A 24,686-nucleotide genomic window follows, 5' to 3' on the forward strand; every position below is an offset into this window, starting at 1 on the left:
TATGTTGAGCCAAGATTTCTGGGTTAGGGTTGCAGACAGGGGTCCCCCTCAGTCTCCCCCAGAGATCTGGAGAGGCCAAGCTGAGAGTTTTATCAGAAAGGGAAGGGAAGGGAAGGGAAGGGAAGGGAAGGAAAGGAAAGGAAAGGAAAGGAAAGGAAAGGAAAGGAAAGGAAAGGAAAGGAAAGGAAAGGAAAGGAAAGGAAAGGAAAGGAAAGGAAAGGAGAAGGGAGAGAAGAAGGACTGTAGAAGCAAAAAAGGAAGAAGGAGAGAGACAGGAGAAGGAGAAAGGAGACAAGGAGAAGGGGAAGGAGAAGAAGGAGGAGGAGGAGACAGGGAGAATGGGAAGTAGAAGGAGGAGGAGGAGGAGAAGAGACAGGGAGAATGGGAAGTAGAAGGAGGAGGAGGAGGAGGAGGAAGAGGAGGGACAAGGAGAATGGGAAGGAGAGGAGAAGGCAAAGCAAACAAGAACAGCCCAAGGAATTGGCTGAGGGTCTCTCCTACAGCCTCGCGAGAGAAGCGGGTCACCAAGGCTGGACTCGGCCTGGTCATGGACAGGAACATCTCCTTCCCTCCAATGGCCAGGATGAAGGGGCAAGTAGTCTCCCTCCTCCCCCTCAAAGCCCTATAGAGCCTCATGGCTCGAAAAGAGTAGCCCAGTGCACACTACGAAGGATTTTTCTTTCTTTTCAGGGAGACAAGCGCCCCGTTCTGCAGGCCTGGTCAAGGGCACGGAGGACGCCGAGTCAAGCTGGGTCTCTCCCTCCCTCCCCGGCACTCCCCCCCCCCACGCCTCCTGGCCATCCTGCCTCCGCAGGCCTCTAGCCTGGCTTTGCCCTTCAGCATCCGATGGGATCAGCGCTCTGCTGCGCCAGGTGAGCGACGGACGGTACGGATGGCCCCGCTTAAGGGTATCAGCCCAGCCCCTTTTCCCCCACCCGGTTTTGGACCCCTGCAAGTTTGGGCACTTCCAGGGTTAGCAGATGTCAAGAGAAGCAGGGCTGGGCCGAGGGTTACGGGGGCAGCGGGATCTGCGTGCCCAGCAGGTCGTAGGCGAAGATGTTCCAGAAGATGGCAAAAACCAGGAAAGTGGCGTAGGAGAGGAGCATCACCCACCAGCCGCACTGATCCTGCAGGTTTTCCTCATAGCTGCGAAGGATGGTCAGCCCCATGCTGACGCCCACAATGGCCCCCGCCAAGTGGGCCATGAAACTGGGCTGAGGGCCGGCGGAGGGCAACGGCGGGGAGAAACGCAGCCAGACGGCACGGCCCACTTCGGAACTCACTGCAGGTGGAAGGGAGAAGGAGAGAGAGAGAGAGAGAGAGAGAGAGAGAGAGAGAGAGAGAGAGAAAGACACAGAAACAGAGAAACAGAAGAGAGAGAAAAATAGAAAGGGAAACACACAGAAACACACAGAGAGAAACAAGAAGGAGAAAGAGAAAGAGACAGAAAGAGAACAAAAGAAAGACAAAGAGAAAGAAAGAGAAAGAAACACACACAGACACACAGAGAAACACACAGAAACAGAGAAACAGAAAGAAACAAAAAGAGAAAGAGAGAAAAAGAGAGAGAGAGAAAAGAGAAAGAGAAAGTGAACGAGAGAGAAACAGAGAATATGGGTTGAAGGTCAACTTTCTAGTCCTCAGGGCCTCTCTCGCCACAAAACCTCTGCCTTGGTTACCTTTCATGCTAGTGAGCCAAGGAGGAAAGGAAGGAAAAAAAAGAAAGGAATAAAGAGGGAGTATCCATGGGGCTGCCAGGGGTCAAAAAGGTCCAGATGGTGGATGCTATGGGTGGAAAAAAGAGGGCGGGGCTTGCATCCTTCAGCTGCACGTCCAGGAACAGCGCAACGAGAAGCGATGTCAGAGGAAAGGGAATGCCGTAGATCTGGTTCCCCTAGCTTGCCAAACCACGTTGCTATCGTTGTGGTTGCTGTTGAATTTACACAAGGATGGGTAAATTGGCAGCGCTAAACTGTATAAACTATGCAAATGGCCTTGATGCTAAGAGAGGTCATTTAACAGGGCAGGTAGTCCTTGACTTATGACCGTCATTAAGCCTGGAATTACAGTTGTCAGTGATTGCAGTTGTTAAGTGGGTTACCAGGTGACCACGGCTAATTTTACAATCTTTTCTGTGCCGGTCTTTAGGCAAACGTGGTGGTGGTTAAGCCGCTCGGTGAGTTGGGTGGCAAATAAATTGAATGAATGAATGAATGCGATGCCATTTTTTTGCCGGAAACCAGAAATAAATGCAGAAACTGGCAATAAATATCAAAAATTGTGACTGCATGATTGCGGGATGCTATATAAACAACCATAAATAAAAGCTGGTTGTCAAATGCCCCAATGCAGTCCTGTGACTTTGGGTGTGTGTGTGTGTGTGTGTGTGTGTGTGTGTGTGTGCGCAGCTGTCAGAACTTCAAAATCAGGTAATAAGTACTTCTGGGGAAGGGGCTGTCCGTCGTATCTTTGTTTTCGGTCTTTAAGCAAGGACTGCTTTTATCTGGAGAATCACCCGGTCTCCAAATGAATGCTTTTTGTACTTTGCAAATTAGGATATGGGATTGTAGAAACCCGGCCAGTTGTAGCTTCTTTAATAAACGATGGTTAACCCATGGTTTGTCATGCTCCGTGAAACTCATCAATCTGTCAGAGGGAAAAAAATGAATGAGGCAGCCGCACTTACTGCAAACCAGGGCCAGCACCATACGGAGCAATTTATATGGACAACGCATTCCAGCCCAATTCTGCAGAGGGAGAGAAAAGAAAAGAATGCCTCAGTGACTCAGTTTCCCCTTCCACCCTCTCCCCTCTGCACCTTCAAACCGGCCTCGCGCCCATGTCCCCAACTCAGCCTCCAGGAATTGTGAAAATAAGTCTGCCTCGTTCTCAGCTGTCACAGCTGTGGAGTTTCGCCTACTTTTCCTGATTTAACTTGGCTACTACCCTGGAATGCTGGTGCCAAATTAACCAAGTTGGCTTTGAAGACACCTCAGATTCCTCCACTTTAGATCTGGCCAGGGCCCAGGGGGGACGGCGCTTCCATCTGGAATATTTTTATCCCCACTCTTCTGACTTGCCATCAAAACGTTGGCGAGGATCTGCAAATTCAGCAACCGTCTATTTCCAAAGAACAGCTGCAGTTCCCCCAAGTCTCACCATGACGACGTTGGCCAGATGTGCCGAGCAAAGGGCGTAGACCCCCCCCGAACCGCCAACTAGGGGTGCTCTCATATCGGTGATGGAGACGGTCAGCGAACCTGCGAGAAAATGGAGGACGGGGAGATGAGAGAAAAGGAGGAACGAAACGACATCCTGTTTAAGCAAAACCACTATTCTCTTAATTTGGCTGAGCGCTGCCCAATCCAGACCCCACTTTGAGGGGCTCGACTTATTCGCCAAAGCACCGTTTGGCACGAGAAGAAGTAATGGGTGGAAATTAATTAAGGAGAGAACCAACCTAGAAGCAAGGAGAAATTTCCCGAGAATCAGAACAATTTAACAGTGGAATGGCCTTCCGGACCTTGTGGGACATCCATCACTGGAGCTTTTTAAGAAGAGACTGAACAATTTTTTTGTCCGAAATGGTATAGAGTCTCTACTTCAGCACAAGGTTTGTTTAGAAGACCTTCAAGGTCCCTTCTAACTGTTTTTCTCTTATCGTGGGAGCTCCATCACTGGAGGTTATTAGGAAGAGACTGGACAACCATTTGCCCAGAATAGTGCAGGGGAAGGCAACCTTGGCTCTTTTATGACTCGTGGACTTCAACTCCCAGAATTCCTGAGCCAGCATACGGGGAACTATGCCCCCTTCATGACTTGTGGACTAGAACTCCCAGAATTCCTGAGCCAGCAGAGGGGGAACTATGGCCCCTTCATGACTCGTGGACTTCAACTCCCAGAATTCCTGAGCCAGCATAGGGGGAACTATGGCCCCTTCATGACTTGTGGACTACAACTCCCAGAATTCCTGAGCCAGCATGGGGGAACTATGGCCCCTTCATGACTCGTGGACTTCAACTCCCAGAATTCCTGAGCCAGCATAGGGGGAACTATGGCCCCTTCATGACTCGTGGACTTCAACTCCCAGAATTCCTGAGCCAGCATGGGGGAACTATGGCCCCTTCATGACTCGTGGACTTCAACTCCCTGAATTCCTGAGCCAGCATGGGGGAACTATGGCCCCTTCATGACTTGTGGACTACAACTCCCAGAATTCCTGAGCCAGCATGGGGGAACTATGGCCCCTTCATGACTCGTGGACTTCAACTCCCAGAATTCCTGAGCCAGCATAGGGGGAACTATGGCCCCTTCATGACTCGTGGACTTCAACTCCCAGAATTCCTGAGCCAGCATGGGGGAACTATGGCCCCTTCATGACTCGTGGACTTCAACTCCCTGAATTCCTGAGCCAGCATGGGGGAACTATGGCCCCTTCATGACTTGTGGACTGCAACTCCCAGAATTCCTGAGCCAGCATGGGGGAACTATGGCCCCTTCATGACTTGTGGACTACAACTCCCAGAATTCCTGAGCCAGCATGGTTCAGCTTGGAAACTTCTCTCTTTCCCCTCAGCGTGGCTGCCTCAGGAATTCTGGGATTTGAAGTCCACGAGTCATAAAAGAGCCAAGGTTGCCTACCCCTGGTTTAGGGTCTACTGCTTGGACAGCGGGTTGGACTAGAAGACCTCCAAGGTCCCTTCTAACTCTGTTGTTATTTGACTCCCCATCTGCAGATGTTCTAGAATAGAACAGAGTTGGGAGGAACCCTGGAGGTCTTCTAGTCCAGCCCCCTGCTCAAGCAGGAGAACCTATATACCATCTCAGTCAGGTGCTTGTCCAGTCTCATTTTAAAAAAACTTCCAGCGATGGAGCGCCCACGATTTCTGGGGGTGGGGGTGGTATAAGCTGTTCCACTGCACACATCCTTGTCTACCTTACGAACCCCTCCTTTCCCTAGAAACGGACGAAATGGCCTCGTAGTCAAACATTGCCAAGGATTAAACCGTAGCTTTCTGCGTAAAAATAAGCCTGTCTCTTGCTGAGCTAAAAAACAAAACAAAACACCTTCCTTTACTTCTTCAAAGGTAGCGTTCTGCTCGTCCATTACCTACCTGGTGAAAAATCACACTTTTTTTTTTCCTTTTTCTTGAATTAAGAGTAATAAAAAGCAGATTTTTTTTTTCATCCAAACACCCCGGACATTTTGGAGAAATGAAGGTTAGTGAAAGAAAAAAAAAAGACTCAGTTCTCCAGAGATTGGGGGAACCTTCCAATTCTCCATGATCCGAGTGCTCGTGGCTTATGGATGTTGTAGTCCCACCCACCTTTGCAGGCATCAGGTTCAGGAAAGCGGCTTCAGCAGTTCTTTAGTGGGTGTTTTTTTTTAAAGGATCAGGTAGAGCCGTGGTGGCGAACCTATGGCATGCGTGCCACAGGTGACACGCAGAGCCCTCTCTGTGGGCATGTGCGCCGTTGCCCCAGTCCCAGGCCTTCAGCTGGGTTTTATAAAACCTTTTGGCTTTAGGCCTCCGTCGCCGTGTGCAAAAAAAAGGTTCAATCAATCAATCAATCAATTTCGACTTATCACGGGGAAAAAAAATCTTACAAAGTTAGAACTGATTGATTGAACTTTTTAGGCCCACCCAGTCTGGCGTTACCACCGCAGCCACGCCCACTCAATGGGCCACACCCACCCAATGGGCCACGCCCACCCAACACCCAACCATACATAAGTGGGTTTTGGGTTGCAGTTTGGGCACTCAGTCTCTAAAAGGTTCGCCATCACTGAGGTAGAGAGTGATTCCTGAGCGCTACATCCGTGTTTTTTCAAAAAGAACCTCGACATGTATGGTTGAGCTCTGACTACTTGGGCCTGTGTTGCTGACCTCTTGTAATAAATCCAGATAAATCCAACTGGGTAGCTGAGCCGGAAGAGAAAGAGACAGGCGTGCTTGCCAAAAGAGCTGGGGTCCTCGACTCACCTGCCAGGACTCCTGCGAGGTAGAGGAAGCTGATGCGAAGGACTCCGTGGACCATCTCCAGGGGCACCCCGATCATCAGCTGCAGGAGCGCGTTGAACCCCAGCTGTTCTAACCTGGAAAAGAGAGAAGGGAGGAAAGGGGTTCCATAGGCGAAACCCTCCATAAGGTCCACCTCATCGGTGCTTTAGACCAGGGCTTTTCAAGCAGTGGTACGGGTACCACCTGTGGTACATCAGCACCTGGCAGGTGGTACGCGACCATCCTAGAAAAGTGGTAGCGGGGGGAGGGGAATGAGCTGAACTGGTGGCAGTACCGCACAAGCCTGAGCGAGAGACGGCTGGAGCTGCAGGGCTGTCAGGGCTCAGCGGAAGCGCCAGGATCGGCGCCAGGCTCCAGCTGGAGCTCAGTGCTAATCCTGGTGCTTCTGAGCCCAGAAGAAGTGCCAATCAGCTGGAATGTTGCAGCATCTCCAGGGTCTTGTGATTTACATTCAGATGCTTGGCAACTGATTCATATTTATGACGGTCACAGTGTCCCAGGGTCATGTGAAGTGACCAAAACCTGCCGCAACCACCCAGCAGACGGGGGGGAATAAAAACCAAACACGCCCCCACCCCACCCCCGCTGCCAATCCTCAACAGAAATGCTCACAATGAAAACCTCGGACAGGAGGAAGAGCGCCGCCGGGCGGGCAGGCAGATGTCTTGCTCGGCTGTGGCTTGGGGGGCACTTTTTCAGTGCCATTGTAACTTTGAACAGTCACTAAGTGAACTGTTGTAAGTCGAGGACTACCTGTACTTCATCACTTTTTTCCTTTTTTTTGCCATCACGTTTTTGACACCTTGCTAGGCCACTGGTGGTACTTGGATGTTGCCATATCCTAAAAGTGGTACAATGGGTGAAAAAGTTGAAAAGCCTTGCTTTAGAGAAAAGGCTACTTGTCACGAGGACCAGAACCTTGAGATGTATCTTGAAATCCTCAAAGCCAACCAACTTCACCTCGATTTTCCCACACACTCTGAACCTGTCAGTGCAGCTGCCAAAAGTGGTACCTATTGGTCTACTCACATTTGCGTGCTTTCTAACTGCTTAGGTGGGCAGGAGCTGGGAAAAGAACGGGAGCTCGCCCTGTCGCAAGGCACTTGGGTCTCCAACCTGGGCTTTCCGCTCTCCAGGTGACAAGCTCAGGGTCTTTAACCGCTGAACCATCGCACCCCCCACACTAAAGTCAACGACGCCTTAAATCTAGGGCGAAACTCAAAATATTAACAACTTTGACTTTGGATTCATACCATATCCTTCTGATTTGATTGCTGGTAAGCCTTCCATTGGGTCACTTGAAATATTGAATTTTACTTTAAATGCCAACAACCCCCACCACCACAATGAAGAGCCTTGGTGGAGCAGTGGGCTAATGCCTCCTTAAGTAACACCAGCTGCCTGCAATTAGTGCAGGTTCGCGTCCCACCAGGCTCAAGGTTGACTCAGCCTTCCATCCTTCCGAGGTAGGTAAAATGAGGACCCAGATTGTTGGGGGCAATTAAGCTGACTTTGTAATAATGCCGCTTGGGGGTGTGTGTGAAAGCCCTAATAAGCAGGCATATACATAGAATGAAGGCTATTGCTAAGCACATTGATTTGTGCTTCTTAGATTGTAAGCCGCCCTGAGTCTTCGGAGAAGGGCGGGATATAAATGGGATTTTTTAAAAAATGAAATAATTGCCCCCTAGGTCTAATCTGTCTTTTGCTTTCAGGAAACCTTACATTTGCAATTATTTAACTGCAGTCTGGTGCCTTGCCTCCCCACCCCCCCACCCCCACCCCTCCCAGTCCTGTTTCCATAGAAATAAAAAGCAGATACCAAATCGGCCAGCTTGAGAGTCATTTAACTTTTTTTTTAAAAAAAACCCAAGTTCCTAGTCCTCATCACTGCAAAAGAATCTGCCCTATCCACCATTGCATCCCTTTGCCAGCAGCACCTTCGGATCAAAATCCTTGCAGCTGGTTTTGGTGCCTATTGATCCTTCCCCCCCCCCTCTCCCCACATATTCATGCACCACACATATTGGGGGGAAATAGTTACAGGGGGGAAAAGAGGGGGGTTGAAAGGCACAATTCTTCTCCTAATTATGTGAAATAATCAAGTTTGGCCATTTGCCTGGCAGTCAGATTTTTTTTTTTTTTTTGTCTGCCAAACTTCCTCTTCCCACGATATTTCTGGTCTGCCACCTACCCAATTTGTAAACTTTACATCTGTTCTTTTCAACATTCCCTACTAGCTGCCTTTAGGAAATAAAAAAATAAAAATAGATGCTTAAAACCTGTCAGGATTTATATATTTTTTTTAATTAGAAAGAAGACAGAAGTGTGTGACTTGGGGCCAATAAAATTAATAAGTAAAGTTGTTCCAGAACTGCAAAAGTGCTCTTCTCTAGCAACGGTACAGATAGTCCTCCACTTACGACTTCAGTGGGAATGAGAATTTTTGTTGCGAGTTGCACATGATTTTGTGACCTTTTTTTTTTTTTGCTATGGTTGCTAAGTGAATCACTGCAGTTGTTAAATCGTGAGGTTGTTAAGCGAATTTGGCTTCCCCCATTAGCTTTGCTTGTCAGAAGCCCGCTGAGGTGGTCGCAAATGGCGATTACTTGACCCCGGGGTACGGCCACCGTCATAACGATGTGCCAGCAGCCAAGTGTCCCAATTTTAATCGCATCACCACGGGGATGCTGCCACAGTCGTAAGTGTGAGGACTAGTCGTAAGTCACATCGTTCCGCTCCGCCGTAATTCCAAATGGTTGCTAAATGAATGGCTGTTACGTTGAGGATTACCTGTACTTTTGCCTCAGAGGGAAAGAACTACAGGAGGTCCACGTCTTATAACGGTTCACTGAGCGACCGTTCAAACTTACGACGGTGGTGGGAAAAGCGACTTAGAACCGTTTCTCAGCCTTACGACCGTCGCAGCATCCCATTGGTCACGTGATCAAAATTCAGAGGTTTGGCAACCGACTCGTATTTATGACGGTCCCAGGGGTCACGTGATCCCCTTTTGCGATCTTCTTGAGAGCAAAGTCAATGGGCAAGCCAGATTCTCTTAATGAGCGTGTTTTATTAACGACTTAATGCTTTGTTTTACTGCAACAGAAGGAGGCGGAAGTCCATGTCATTTTTTTTCCCCCTTCTCCCCCTCAACTTTCTGCCCTTTTCCCCTCCCTACTGGGTCCTACTCTTTGCTTTGTACTCTGCATTTTACTCTGTAATCTTATAAAATGTATTTTTTTAAAAAAACCTTGAACAACTGTGGCAAGAAAGGTGGTGAAACGGGGCCAGTTCACTTCACAAACGTTTCGCTTAGCAACAGAAACGGGCGCCGTAAGTCGAAGGCCACCTGCATTCTAAATAGAATCTCCTCCACCGTTCGCTTACTAAATACCCAGTATTTGCTCTTCCGTTTTCCCACAGCTTTGGGTTTCTGCCTAGCGTGCTCAGAAATTTCTCCCGTTTCCCCCCATCCCCACGGAAATGCAATAAAACCCAGGGATTCAATTCCGTTCCAGTGAGCTGCTTTTAGCAGCTCCAGCAACAGATCTGTTTTATTCCGGGGTGGGGGGGTGGGGGGAGAAATGAACAGAAAGAGCTTTGTACAGTGGAGAGAGAAGAAAGAGAAACAAACATCGCACAGCGGAACAGATAGAAAAGAAACATACTCAACAGCTGGTGGCAACGTGGACAGATGCCGCTCGTCAGCAAGTCCTAAAAATCTACATCCGCTTCTCCAACATTCTGACATATAAAAAAGATTGCATCTAATTCCCTACTCGAGGCAAGAGAAAAGGGGGTTGTGGAAAATTAACAGAAAAAGTTCGCTCTGCCAATCCAATCCCATCCTAACGGACAGCTAAAAGCTTTGCCATCAGGCTGGATTTGGCCCACCAAGTCTTGGAGAAGATTCGTCTCCTTCTGTTACTTACAATCACCAGCAAAAGCTGACTTTTCAGGACACGGAGCCACCTCAGGTGGTGGGCAGGTAATCCGAGTGCTTGTACACACCTGTTCCAAACACACTTGCTTTGCACTCGGATGAGGAGTGGCAAGATGGCTTGGTTGTTTTCTTGCAGATGTTTCATTATCCAAGCTAGGTAACATCCTCAGTGCTAGAAGGGAGTGGTCTTGGAGGAGGAGGAGGAGGAGGAGGAGGAGGAGGAGGAGGAGGAGGAGGAGGACTCTGAGCTTGGTTGCTTAGTTGTTTCCTTGTAGATGTTTCATTACCAAGCTAGATAACATCATCAGTGCTAGAAGGGAGTGGGGTTGTGGAGAGGAGGAGGAGGAGGAGGAGGAGGAGGAGGAGGAGGACTTGGTGCTTGGTGCTTTCTGAGCTTGCTCGTTTTCTTGCAGACATTTCATTACCCAAACCAGGTAAGAACATCAGTGCTAAAAGGGGTGGGTGGGTGGGAAGGGGACTGGGACTGTGGGTTCCTTGGTGCTCTCTGAGCTTGGTTGTTTTCTTGCAGATGTTTCATGACCCAAACATAACATCATCAGTGACCTGGACTTGCTGACATTTGGAACTTCCAAAGTAAAGCAGGTCACCATTTAGCTTGCAGATGCTTTGACGCAATTCCACCCAGAAGCCAGATAAAATTACACAAGGTGTTACACCAGGGGTCTTCAAACTTGGCCCTTTTATGACTTGTGGACCAGCTCCCAGGATTCCTCAGCCAGGCACACTGGCTGAGGAATTCTGGGAGTTGAAGTCCACAAGTCATATAAGGGTCAGGTTTGAAGACCCCTGGTGTAACACAAGGTTGCTGTTTCTCGAGGCCCTAACAGACCAGCACATTGGACCAGGTGTGGCCAGCAAACCAGCTTCCTCCATTCCTGCTGTACTACACACAGGAAAGGAGTAGGAGAAGATATTGTAGACACTTACCCTACATGCATGAACATGTATGTGAGAAACCTCCAGGCCCGAGCGCGATGTCCAGGATGGTAGACCAAAGGGCTTTTCATGTACTCTGGATGATAGGTTTGTAACACCCACTTGTTCAGCCGTGCTCCATAGCAAAGGAAAACTATGATCTGGTAGAAAGGAGAAAAAGTTACTGTGATGGTCTTCTGTAAGTTGATGTCCTTCAAGCATATTGGACCAAAGGCCCCGCTAGCAGTGCTGAGGTCTAGGATCTGCAGAATCTCTGGGTTCTGGCCAAGTTGAAGTCCTACAGGAGACCAGCCAGCAAAAGTCAGTGGGGAAGCCAGATTCACTTAATGACCCAGTGATTCACTTAATGACAATTGCAGTGATGGTGAAAGTATTGTACAATTGGGTGTGACTCATTTAACAACTGCCTCGCCCTGTTTCCCCTGTCCAGTGGTATCCGACTCTAGAGGGTGGTGTTCATCTCTGTTTCTTAGCCAAGGGAGCCATGGTTGTCCGAAGACGCTTCTGTGATTAGGTGGCTGGCATGCCTATACACTGAGGTGCACGGAATGCTGTTACATTCTGAGCAAATTATCTACTCGCACGTGCATGCTTTCAGACTGCTAGTGTTCTGTTCCAGCCTACGACTGGCCCTGTTTGAATGTCAGGGACAACCCTTTTTTATAGTCAACAGGCTGGAAAAAACCCAACCAAATTTATTTACAAAGAAATAAAAAGTTCAAATAAGAGTTAAACCAAAAGTTCAAACAAGAGTTAAACAGGAATAACAGACCAGGATTCTAGCAGATGATCTTCAAACGGTTGCCTTCAGCAACCAGCACCTCCCACACCTTCCCCTTTTATCAGCAGTCCCAAGGCGTGGCTTCTCATTGCCTTCTCCTCCTCTCACCGAGTTGCCTCATTGCTTTTCTCTGTTCTGCTCTGCTGGATTGCCTCCTGCTCCTAGCATCCCTGAATAGATCCAGCTGTGAATCATCTACGTCCAATGCCTTGTGCTCACATGGCTGAGTCTGATGAGGAACATGACAGGAGGGGCCAGGCTGAGAGTCCTGCAGTGCATCAGAGCCTCCCTCTGACACCAAAGGCTCAGCAAACCCCTCCTCCTCCTCCTCTTCAGAATCATCAGACTCAGCTGCCGGTACCACAGGCTGACGCTAAATCACAACAGCTAGGCGGGCAGGAGCTGGAGCAAGGAATGGGAGCTCACCCCATCGCACGGCGTTCTGGTCTTCAACCTGGGCTGCCAGCACTCCAGCTGACAAGCTCAGGGTCTTAAGAGCTGAGCCATCATGCCCCTCTCCTGCTTCACTTAGCAATGCAAATTCTGCTCCCAGGTGTTATTGTACGTTGACGACTAACTGTATTTAAACCTTCCAACACACACAGGCACAGAGATGCTTTCATCACCTTGACCAAAGTGTCAGATTGTGCAGATGCTTCTGACCTAGAAATCAACATGTACCCAAGTCAAAAAATTGGAGAGCTGACACTTCTGCTTTTAAGGCACTCCTTCCCCCCACCCCACCCCACGAGTGTGTTGTGGCGCACTCCAACCCTTGGCAAGCATCTCCTCTGCACACCTGAGTGAGTGTGACCACAGCCATGAAGACTGGCGGAGGACAGGCCCGGTGTTGGTAGAAGTACCACCGTCGGTGCATCTCACATGGGAGGATCTCATAGGCCACGTAGCGCACAAAGCGTTTGTAGAAGCCCAGGCCAGTCTCGTCCAGTAGACCATCCTGAGGAAGGGCCCTCTGTCCGTTGGCAATGGCCCGCTTGAAACTGCTGGAGCGTTTGCTGCTGATCTGCAAGGAGAAAGAGTGACACCCCCCCAACAGCAGGAAAATCACCACTGTATCCTTCATGAGGAACTGCCTCCTAGAGACCCCGAGATCCCCCCTCCATTCCCAACCCTGCCTTTGAGCGAAGAATATCTTCCTGGCAGGATATGTAGAGGAGAACAGCAGGCTGAGCTGGAAGGTGGGGTTAAACATGTCATCAGTTTGGAATCAATTGTGTTGCCACACACACACACACAAAAAAACCCCAAGCTCTGCTTCCCATGAATTCCATTTTTATCTAACGCCAATTTAGCTTTGACTGTTAGTTGATTCTTGTATTACAGGTCACAATAATAAACTGTTCTGCATTTGGAACTCAACAAATGCTCCTGGTTGTTTGCGCCTGACAATATCCCAAAGGTGCTTTTTCCAAAAGGCACCTGGATTTTCTTGTTTCACTTCTCGCCCAAGAAAACTCTTCAGTTCTTCAGAAGTGGCTTCTTTGGATAGGAAGCGAAATGTTTTCACGGGAAACACTAAGAAAGTCCAGTTGTTTTTTGGGGGGAAAAGCACCTTTGGGAGAACCATGACATGGATGAGTGAGAATCTCCATAGACATTTGTCTGACAATATCTCCTTGACTGATGTCCCTAAATCCATGAATCTGGAGAAGAGGACCAGTTAAGGCAACTGACCAGTCACTGCTCAGGGTTTGCCTAAGGCAGGGTTAGTAGGCTTCATAAAGGGCCTAGGCCAGTGATGGCGAACCTTTTAGAGACCGAGTGCCCAAACTGCAATCCAAAACCCATTTATGTATCGTTGGGTGTCGAGTGAGCGTGGCCCATTGGGTGGGCGTGGCTGCAGTGGTAACGGCAGACTGGGTGGGACTAAAAAGTTCAATCAATCAATTCCAACTTTGCGAGATTTTTTTTCCCCGCGAGAAGTTGAAATTGATTGATTGAACATATTTTTTTTGCACACAGAGGCGGAGGCCTAGAGCAAAAAGGTTTTATAAAACCCAGCTGAAGGCCTAGGACTGGGGCGACGGTGCACGTGCCCACAGAGAGGGTTCTGTGTGCCACCTTCGGCACGCGTGCCATAGGTTCGCCATCACGGGCCTAGGCCAATCCCTCAATAAGAATTTTTAAATGGATGAAAAAAAAAATACTTTGAGCTTCCTCTAATAGTCTTAGGTCCACTGAAATGACCATCCATCCTCACAATTCCCTCACAAGTGCTATAAAAAGAGGGGGGGGACCCAACCCTACCCCGACCTGTGTGGGGTCCCATCAGCAATGCCTTGCTCATTCCTTCCTCCAAGAAACTAGTAGGAAACCAAGTCTGCCTTTTTTTAACTGCAGAAAAGCCGCCAGCATAGATCAAAGCAGATTGTAGCTCTAAGGTTGCCTGCAATAGATTTGTGGATCCGGCTGGACCTGAAAGGAATGAAGCCCAGTGTCATCTGACAGGAACTCAGATGAGCTTCAGACATATCGGTGAAGGGCGAAGTCGCACTCTGAAATTTGGACCACCGTTTCTCTAGCCAAACGGGCAACGGCAAAAGAACGTTCAACTTATTTGTTAGATTTATATCCCACTTTTTCTCACTCGTGTTCCTTTCATAGGGGGTCTCTTTGACAACCACCCCCACGTGATGTGGGTGGGGTGGACAGAGCAATGGGTCAAGCTTTATGAATTTCTATAGTTGAGGGGTGACCTAAACTTGGATATCCATATTTAAATACCTTAACCACTACACACGCTGTCTTTACAACTGACCATAAATATGGTCCATCTTTGCTTCACTGGTCAGGAGGAGACTAAAGGATAACTCTGCTTCTTCATTTTTCAACCTGTCCCAGCTTTCTTTCAGGTGACTTGTTTTCTGGATGGAATGGGACACCTAGCCACAGCCAACTCGCTGCGGCCAACTCTCCATGGCCAATACGCCACAGCCAACTTGCCATAGCCAACTCACCACCACCCGCTCGCTGCAGGACAACTCACCACCACCAACTCATCATGGGACAATTCACTGCAGAACAATTTAACAATTCTACTTAATTACTTAAAATAAATAAAAAAATATTTTAATTTTTGTCCTTCACATTTCGTTCTGTCCCTCCTTTTGCATCCTTTCTTCAATGATTCTATTCCGCTATTTCTTTGATATTAGTGTAACTCTTCTCCTGCAGTGATTTGTCCTGCGGTGAGTGAATTGGTCGTGGCGAGTTGGGCGCATAGGAGGGAGGCTCATGGGTTGTGGGAGCTCTTCCAGGTCCTGAACTACCTGTTCTTGACCAAGTGTAGAAAAGTGGACGCTACATCTCCAGAACGATCACCACAAGTACAGTAGACACTCCTAGGCAACTTTGACTGATCTCGCAGACATTTCATTACCCAACCAGGCAACATCATCAGTGCTAGAAAGGGGTTTAGCCGTCTTCTAGCCCTGATGATCCCTAGTTAGGCAATGAAATGCCTGCAAGAAAACCAACAACCTAAAGCAGCATTTTTCAACCTCCGCAGCTTTAAGAAATGGGGAGAACGCTGAGAATTGGAAGTTCACAGATCTCAAAGACGCTGAAGTTGAGAAAGGATGCTCTGAAGTGCGCAGAAATGAAAAATACAGCCCCTCCATTGTTCAGAGACCGATCCAGCCCCCCCCCCTTACAGCTGCCGGTACTCACGCCACTGACCAGATCTACCAGCTCCTGATAACAGATCTGACCCTCATCGTTGCTCTGTGCCAAGGCCACCAGCATTTCCAGTTTGGCAGGATCCAGAGGCAGCTCATGACTGTGTACCAGGCTGGCGAAGGTCTCCACCCCGACGAAACCGGTGTTTTTGGGATCAAGCTGTCAAAGGAGAGGAGAATCAGCTCTGGTGGCCATCCTGCCCTTCGCTGCAAAGGATTCGTTTCCACCGCGAGTTCTGATCCATCTCAGAAGCTGCGCCACTTGTTCTGCACAAATGCGAGCTGAAAAGCCAAGCTCCTAAGCAAAGTTGAGGACCGAGCAGGGTTTTTAATAAATCAGGTGTGAGATACATTTGCAACCACAAGGTAGTCCTTGACTTACAACCATTCACTCAGTGACCCTTCAGAGTTACAAAAGCACTGGAAAAAAGGATTTCCAACCGGTCCGCACACTTATGAACGTCCAAGCATCTCCACGATCATGTATTCAAAACCTGGGTGCTTTGCACCAGCTGGCTTTTGACAACCACACGTTTCATTTAACAACTGCAGTGATTTGCTTAACGACCCTAACAAAAAAAGTCTGTAAAACCGGATGCGACTCATTTAACAACTGCCTTGCTTAGCAATGGAAATTCTGTCCCCAGTTGTGTTTGTAAATTAAGGGCTACCTCTAAGGGACCAGCCTGGATGAGTTACAGAAGTTAACTGTCAATTGAATGCAACTGAAGACAGGACAGAATAGAATCTCAGGGCTGGAAGGGACCTTGGAGGTCTTCTAGTCCATCCCCCCTGCCCAAGCCAGGTGACCTTATTTGTTCTCAACCGTGCTTCCCTTTCCTGTGCAGTACCGAAAATATCTTAACATGTCACAGGAATTTCCTTTCTCCACTGGAAAGTCTTGACCCTTTGAGAAGTTTCCTAACATCCTTGGGGCTCAGCAGCCCCCCAAAACTCTCTCTGCTAAATAGAGATTTCAAGCAATGCTAAAGGTTGAAGAAACCCATTTTTATTTTTATTTTTAGACCATTCTTGGTAAGACAGGGAGCAGCTGGACCACGGGGAGGCTGTGAAATAGGAAGCGAGGGGGCTTTGATGAATGTTGGATGAAGACCAGCACTTTTGCCTTAATAAACATGCAGCCTCTGCTCTGTCTCTCTCTCTCTCTCTCTCTCTCTCTGTGTGTGTGTGTGTGTGTGTTTTGTGTGTTTGTGTGTTGCCAAGGCTGCAATGCCCTAAAAGGATTGCGACACCTAGCTGATGGCACCCAATCACCAAGGATTTCTAGATGTGGCAGAACTAGTACACACACACACACACACACACACACACACACACACACAAACACACACTTATTATCTCCAGGGAAGAAAACTTCACGATGTTTGGAACAGGGAGGGCAAAGGAGGCTTTGGAAGGCTGGTGAGAAAGAGAAGCATGTAGAACGAAAGTCATCTCCAGCTGCAGGCAACTTATCACTTCGTCTCGCCCACCAGATCCTGGAGTTCACTCCTGAGCAAACCTCGACACTCAGATGGTTACGAGGGGTTAGAAGTCTTCAGCAATGTGCCTACAGCCACCCATTCGTGCAGAGGGTAATTTTTTTTCTAGGAGGTGAATCTGCAGACGGTGGGGTAGGGGTGGGAGCTGGGGGATGTGAAATCTTTCAGCAGGCTTTCTGCAAGTTGGAAACCTTGGGGAGATTTCCAGCTTTTGGCGAGGCCCTTAGGGTGGGCCAGGTTACACCAAGCTGCTTCGGGAGTCCAATTCAAGGTGTTAAGTTATCACCTTTAAAGCTCTGCATGTCCAGGTTATTTGAAGGACTGCCTCACCCAATGAAATCGGCCCGCCTCACCTGTGCCAACAGAGGCGACGTGCTACAGACCTTGTCAGTCAAAGAATTTCGGCTGGTGGGGTCCAGGAGAAGGGCCTTTTCTGCTGTGGCTCCCACTCTTTGGAACATCTCTCTCTCACACACACCCCAAAACCAGGTGAGTTCCGTACCGACTTTTCTGTCCTTCCATAAGGGCCTGAAGACCTGTCTCTGTGACTTGGCCTGGAGTCCCAATAGCAACAGCACTTAGACTTATATACTTATATTCAGCCCTCTCTCAGCAGTTTACAGAGTCAGCCTCTTGCCCCCAACAATCTGGGTCCTCATTTTACTGATCTCGGAAGGGTGGAAGGCTGAGTCAACCTTGAGCCGGTCAGGATCGAACTGCTGGCAGTGGGCAGAGTTAGCCTGCAGTACTGCATTCTCGCCACTGTGCCACCAAGGCTCAGTGGGGGCGCATCATGCTGGAGGTGGCTATTGGATTAAGACAAGATCCCATCTCCTCCCGCCTTTCATGTCCTGCTCCCTTCCTCCCCATCCATTTGTCTGAAATGGTACAGGGTTTTCTGCCTGAGCAGGGGGTTGGACTGGATGACCTCCAAGGTCCCTCCCAACTTCATTATTATTGTTGTTGTTATCTTTTTGCTGTAAATTATTACTTTGATGAAGATTATTTATGGCTTCAATGTTTTAGTGCATTTTAATGTTTCGAAGCTGCCCAGAGTCACCTCTAGGTGAAATGGGCAGCAAGCAAGTCAAATCAATCAATCGATCAATAACTACATACCCCGTCCCCACCCACACACTTCCTGCGAATTGCATATCAGGAAGAAGCACTGTCTACTTCTCAGGAATGGTGGCTTAAGGGGAATTTAACAGAATAACAGTGTTAGAAGGGACCTTGGAGGTCTTCTAGTCAACCCCCCTGCTCAGGCAGGAAACCCTACACCATTTCAGACAAAGGGTTGCCCAGTCTCTTCTTAAAGACCTCCAGTGATGGAGCACCCATAACTTCTGGAGGCAAGTTGTTCCACTGGTTAATTGTTCTCACCGTCAGGAAATTTCTCCTTTAGTTCTAGGTTGCTTCTCTCCTTGATCAGTTTCCATCCGTTGCTTCTTGTCCTGCCTTCAGGTGCTTTGGAGAATAGCTTGACTCCCTCTTTTTTTGTTGCAGCCCCTGAGATATTGGAACACTGCTATCATGTCACCCCTCACCCTTCTCTTCATTAAACTACACATACCCAATTCCTGCAACTGTTCTTCATATGTTTTAGCCTCCAGTCCCCCTAATCATCTTTGTTGCTCTTCTCTGCCCTCTTTCCAGAGTCTCAACATCTTTTTTTTATGCCCCGACTAAAGACAGCATTGTAAACCCTCTATTTTTTTTATTCCAACCCCTCCCCAAAAAACACTCCTCCACATGTTTTCTTATTATCTTATTGGCAGCATGCCTTCTTCAATCGTATCACCCTAGTATTTAAGAACGTAAGAGCTGGACCAAGCTCATCTAATCTAACATTAATCCTCCAATTGGGACAAGAACAAAAATACAGGCTTATATCCGAGATCTTGCTGGTTTGGGTCTGAACCAACCAATTCGATAAAGTGAATATTGCAATCAAGGGAGTCAGACGAATGTTTTGATTTTGCACTTCATATAAAAATGTTGTTTATGCTATACTCTAGTCTGTTAAAACATGCAATAGCATTTGGTTGTTGTTGTTTTTTAATGTACAGGTCTTAAGTAAAAAAATACTTTATTGCTAAAAAGTGCTAAACCTCCTTGGAGGCGTCAAGGAGTTGTAATTGTTTTTGCTGGTGGAGGGTCTTGTAAAAATAACTAAGCACAATAAACTGCAATAAAACAAGGTACGGTTAGACCAAAATTCATGTTTTCCGGCTGGTTTCTCAACCTTTTGCAATTTAAACATCTCTAGACTTCAACTCCCGTTATGCCCCAGCCACCATGAATTCTGGGAGTTGAAGTCCAGATATTTTAAAGTTGTCCAGGTTGAGAAACATTGAAGGGCTGGTATTAATTTATGCGTGCAGTTTATCTCTCCCCTCAATCCTTGTGGATTCTAAGATGGCTGGGGAATTCTGGGAGTTGAAGTCCACCCATCTTCAAGTTGCCAAGTTTGAGGAACAGAGTTTTAAGGGAGTAAGTATGGGCAGAGCAGGAATCGGCAACTATGGCAACTTTACCTCCTGGGGACTTCAACTCCCAGAATTCCTGAGCCAGCAGAATTCTGGGAGTTGAAGTCCACAGGTCGTAAAGTTGCCGCAGTTGCTCATCCCTGGGTTGGTGGGAAATATACAGCTCATTTAGTGACCGCTCTAAGTTATGTCACTGAAAAAAGCGACTTATGACCATTTTTCACACTTACGACCAGTATCCCCACAGTCACGTGGTCAAAATTCAGACAGCTGGCAACTGACTCGTTTATGACAGTTGCATTGTCCCACAATTTGTGTGATCCCTTTTTGCGACCTTCTAACAAGCAATGGGGAAGTCAGATTCACTTACCAAGTTACTAATTTAACAACTGCGGTGGTTGCCTTAACAGCTGAGGCAGGAAAGGTTGCAAAATGGGGCAAAACTCACTTAACTGCCTTGCTGAGCAACACAAATGTTGGGCTTGATTGTGATCCAAAGCTGAGGACTACCTGCATGACAGTATAAAACATGGAAAATTTGGGAGCGCCAGACGTCATAGATCCTGATTCAGCAGAGAAGTGAAAACCCAAAACTTAGATGTGGGCAGACGTGGGTGCAACCCTCTCTTGGTAAATACCAGAAGGATTACAATTAAAGCTTCACTACTCGGCACAGCTGCTCTTCCACTCTCCCTTAGCAAGTCGGTGGGAGAGAAGCAAAGTTTTTCCTGGAGATGAATTAGGTTGCCCATTTACAGAAGCAGATTCTTTTGTGAGTTCTTCCCCAGCACCAGCGCAGCCTCAAACGCATCAAGGACCAGACACGGGGGTGATAGGAAAAGGCAGCCCATTTATCAGCACAGATGCTCAGCACATGACAGGGGAAATAATGGGAGAACTGGGTTTTCTACCATGGCTGCATTGCTTGGGAGAGATCCAGCCTAAAAATAAGGAAAAATTCCCTGACAGTGGGAACAATAAATCAGAGGCTTTGGGTTCTCCATCACTGGTGGTTCTGAAGAAGAGACTGGACAGCCATTTGTCTGAAATGGTATAAGGTCTCCTCCTTGAGCAGGGGGTAGGACTAGATGACCTCCAAGGTCCCTTCCAACTCTGTTATTCTGTTTGGTGGGAAAAAATTGTTTAAAAGGCTGCAGGTTGCACGGCCAAACTGAGTGACAGATGGAGCCAGAGTTGGAGAGATAGAGAATATCTGTTCTGTCCTCTTTCAGACAACCTGATCCTCCTTTCTCAAACAGTCCAATAAACACAGAGAACACACAGGGGAAAAAACCCACCTCTTTTGGAAAGTGTGGTCTTGCACGCATCAAAGCATTACAGATGCATTTATGATCAAATGCATTTCTCTCACCTGCCCAGCTGCAAATCTCAAGCTACGCTGGAAGTTATCTATCCATTAGATTTTGATCCAACCTTTATTACTTTATTAATAACTCAAGGTAGTGAAAATAAGTAATATTTCTTCCTCCTATTTTCCCCCCAACAACAACCCAGTGAGGTGGGTTCAGCTGAAAGAGAGAGAGAGAGATTGGCCCCAAATCACGCAGCTGGCTTTCATGGCTAAGGCAGGACTAGAACTCACCATCTCCTGTTGATTGGCCTAAAGTCACCCAGCCAGCTTTCATGCCTAAGGTGGCACTAGAACTCACTGTCTCCTGGTTTCAAGGCCAGCACCTTCACCACTACGCCAAACAGGCTCCTAAAATAAAACTTTGATTCTTATTCAGAAAGCGGCTCACCCAGCAAAAAATTCACACCAACAAATCTCCTGCCGATTAAAAGGGAATCATATACACAGGATATCTGTCCACTGCAAAATCCAGATGTTACAACTTTTGGACCAGGTTTGTGCTCCAGAGTTTAAATGTGAGGATGTTTCCTTCTATATCTCAGTACCAACAGATCCTTGACTATTCTCGTGGGAGCACAAGGATCCATGTTGACCGTGCAGGTCTTCCTAGCCAGGGAACCAGCAACTCTTCCTTGCCAATTCCTTTCTTACATTTACGTCTACACATATGCATCGGAAATTATAGTATCTGTTGCTCCCCTAGCAACAACACGAAGCAGGCATTTGTTGAACACCCTGCTCTGACATGTGCAAAAAACCTGATGCGGTGCACACACTCTGTTCTTGAGTGTGCAATAAAACTGCCAAGGTACGGTTGCATTATTTTGAGAAGAACGCCCATGCCAGTCTTTTCCTACAGTGCAAATCAAAGTCTACCGTCACAAAAGTAGCATGCAGCAGGCAACACCAAAGAATCCAATTCATGGCAGGCGTCTCTAGCAAGAGAGCCAAGCTGCATTATAGGCTCACAGAGGTATGCTATGTTTCCGGAAGCTGAGCTAATTTACAAGCAAGTAGGAATCTCCAGAAAAACAAGCAGGCAAGCTGAATTTTGAACTCAACAAGGCTGTCTTACATCAAGGAAATGTTACTCCTCTCTCCATGTCACAGAAGGGAATGGGGAGACTGACACCCTATGAGCTTCCTAAAAGCTACATGTCCAGTCTGTGAAGTTGAGTACGCTTACAGGAGAGTAAGCTTAATTGGGTCTGGAGGGATTCATTTCTGAGGAAAGGCACACAGATTTACTCACTTTATTGAGCTATCCAGCGGAGAAGTTCGCTGCTGAGTAAACATTAACAGGATTGCAGCAAAAACCAATGGAGAGTTGAAATTTCATCTCTCAAACTTCTTCCAGGTTTTGGGCTTATGCCTGTTGAACTCATCTACTCCTCACAGACACTATTTGTGTCTAGAGCCACAAATAGTGCTTTTTTGCTATTAGGACCTCATGGCTGGGTTCACACAATCCCTAAACCCTGATAAACAGAACACAAGCGCTACATTCACACAGCTCAAAGTTAGAAAATATCCATAACTTCCCAGTTCATACAGTACAATAAGCCAGGACAAGGAGTAGGCTGAGCTACAACCCACTCATCTCCCATTTTGGTTAGATTAATGCAGTGTTTCTGAGCCGCGGCAACTTTTAAGAGATGTTCTACAGAGATTCTCAATCATCCAGGACATGGTTGTCCCAAAAGGCGCTTTTTGAAAAGGCAAACTGGACTTTTGTTTTTCCTTGAAGACGTTTCGCTTCTCATCCAAGAAGTTACTTCAGAAGTTTCTTGGATGAGAAGCGAAACGTCTTCAAGGAAAAACAAAAGTCCAGTTGCCTTTTCAAAAAGGCAACCTTTGGGGGTTTTAAGATGTGCGGACTTCAACTTCCAGAATGCTCCAGCCACATCTTAAAAGTTGCCATGGTTGAGAAACACTGGACGAATGTGTTGCGTGTGGATTCAGCCAGCAGACTCAAAAGCTGCAACTTCATCTGAGCCTCAGTCCAAGATTTCGGTTGCTAAGTAAGAGCTTCAAGGATTCCTAGTACTTTGGCAGGAACCCTTATTGACCTTTTGGAAATCTCTCCAAGTGTAGTTTTTCCAGCAGACCTCAGGATCCCCTGAAAAAGGGTCGCCCAAGAGGGTTTCATGATGTGTGAGTCTTCAAAACACCCTCTGATGGTTTGGTTAGACTAGAGTATATTTGTTTTTAATGGCTTTTTAAGATGTGTTTTTCCTCGCTTCGTTTTATTCTGTGCGGTCCAGAGTCACATTCGCCAGATGAACGGCTAGATCAATTTAATAAATAGACAAATAACTAAAATCTGTACCAGAGTCCTGCAGAGTAGGCTGGTATTATTATTATTATTCCTAGTTATTAGGGCGGTCCAAGGTTGGCCCAAAGGAGCCTGGATGAAATAAAAATGGACCAGAGAGCATGGCACACTCTACCTGGGCTATCCCTGAAATTCTGGAAAAAACCAGATTTTTTCCATCAGAGGCTAGTTTCAAGAGAGGGGGGGGGGGCGGGAGGGTGCCAGGTTCATTCAACCCCCCCCCCCCTTCCCAGGCTGACAATCCCAGGATGGGACAAATTCGCCCTCTTGGTCGGTGCCCAAACCAGAAGAAACAGCTCTTCTCTGGCACAGAGATGGTTCTCAGTGTGGGGGTGAAGGCATCCCAAGCCGCTGGTCTGATTCTGCCAAGGAGGGGGGGGCTCTTAGTAAATGCACTTCTGGGGACCCCGAAGCCCACCCTTGGAGGCCTTTGGTGTCAACCCCTCCCCCCCCAACCTGGTTTTCCCCCAACACCCCCCCACCCCCCCACCCCGAACCTTGGGCGTCTCTTATTTTGGGATTCAGGCCGAGCACGGCAGGTGATGGACACGGCGTGCTGCACGTTGCCCCGCGCTTAGCCACCGGCTCCAGGCACGACCCCGGAGGGCAGCGAGTAGCAGCCGGCGCCTCTCCCTTCGCACCGGCTCCCCCAGGCTCGGAGGAACTCTCCCGGACCCCCCCCCCGGCCCGCCATTGGAGCAAATACAAGCTTATGCATGCCCCCCTCCTCCCTATCCATGCAGGGCAAACGCCCTGCGCCCGATCCAACCGCCCAACTCGCGCCCGACTTGCGCGACGCTCCACCCGAGCTCAAGGCGTGCCGAAGGCACACCCGGAGAGAGGGAGGGAGGAAGGAAGGGGGGGGGGTCCGGCTTCCTTGCCCGGCTGCGCGGATCCACGATGGATCCGCGCAGCCGGGCAGGGAAGCCGGACCCCCGCCCGCCCGCCCTCCCTCGCCCCAGTTCCCGTTGAGGATCGGCCACGGCACGCCTTTGGCTCGGCTGGAGACCCTCACCTGGCAGCCCGCCCCCGACTCAGCCCGAGCCCCCCCCCAGCCCCGATTGCGACGCAAGCCGGGCCGGCCGCCTCCTCCTTGCACCGGTTCCCTTGCGCGGGCTCACCTGCTCTTGGATGAGCTGCCGCAGCGAGCTCCTCTCCATATACCCGCAGCTGGGGGCGCAGGCGGCCGAGGAGGAGGAGGAGGAGGAGGAGGAGGAGGAGGAAGAAGAGGAAGGCGCCCGGGTTGGTACCTTCTCCGCCGCTGCCGCCGCCGCTGCCGCCGGGCAGGTGATCCAGAGCCAGTCCTGGCAGCAGCAGCAGCAGCGGCGGCGGCGGCCGGGGCTCCAACGTGAGTGGCAGCCGGGCGGGAGGGGAGGGAGGGAGGGGACGGGAGGGGAGGCTACGGCAGCTGGCGGGCGGGGCCGGGGAGGGCGTTGCGCAGGGCCGGGGGAGCGCTTGGCTCCTCCCCCGAGCCGGGCGGACGGGGCGGGCGGGGGAGCTCAAGAGAATCAGAGAAGCTCAGAAAGGGACCTTAGAGGTCTTCTAGTCCAACCCTCTGCTCAGACAGGAGACCCTACCTCGTG

General features: G+C 48.7%; 1 protein-coding gene across 1 annotated transcript; it reads right to left on the minus strand.

Annotated features, from left to right (window-relative positions):
• Positions 1-967: 967 nt before the first annotated feature.
• On the minus strand, positions 968-24,263 carry RHBDL1 (rhomboid like 1; the record flags this gene model as incomplete). The annotated part of the gene is made up of 8 exons (XM_081337914.1): positions 968-1,282; positions 2,687-2,747; positions 3,160-3,260; positions 5,985-6,097; positions 10,918-11,066; positions 12,507-12,731; positions 15,407-15,565; positions 24,225-24,263. The coding sequence occupies 8 exons, from the start codon at positions 24,261-24,263 to the stop codon at positions 1,011-1,013; spliced, it is 1,119 nt and encodes a 372-aa protein (XP_081194040.1). The 3' UTR covers positions 968-1,010.
• Between the last annotated feature and the right edge of the window lie 423 nt (positions 24,264-24,686).

This window comes from Vipera berus (assembly GCF_964194415.1).
Source record: "Vipera berus genome assembly, chromosome: 13".
Lineage (NCBI taxonomy): Eukaryota > Metazoa > Chordata > Lepidosauria > Squamata > Viperidae > Vipera > Vipera berus.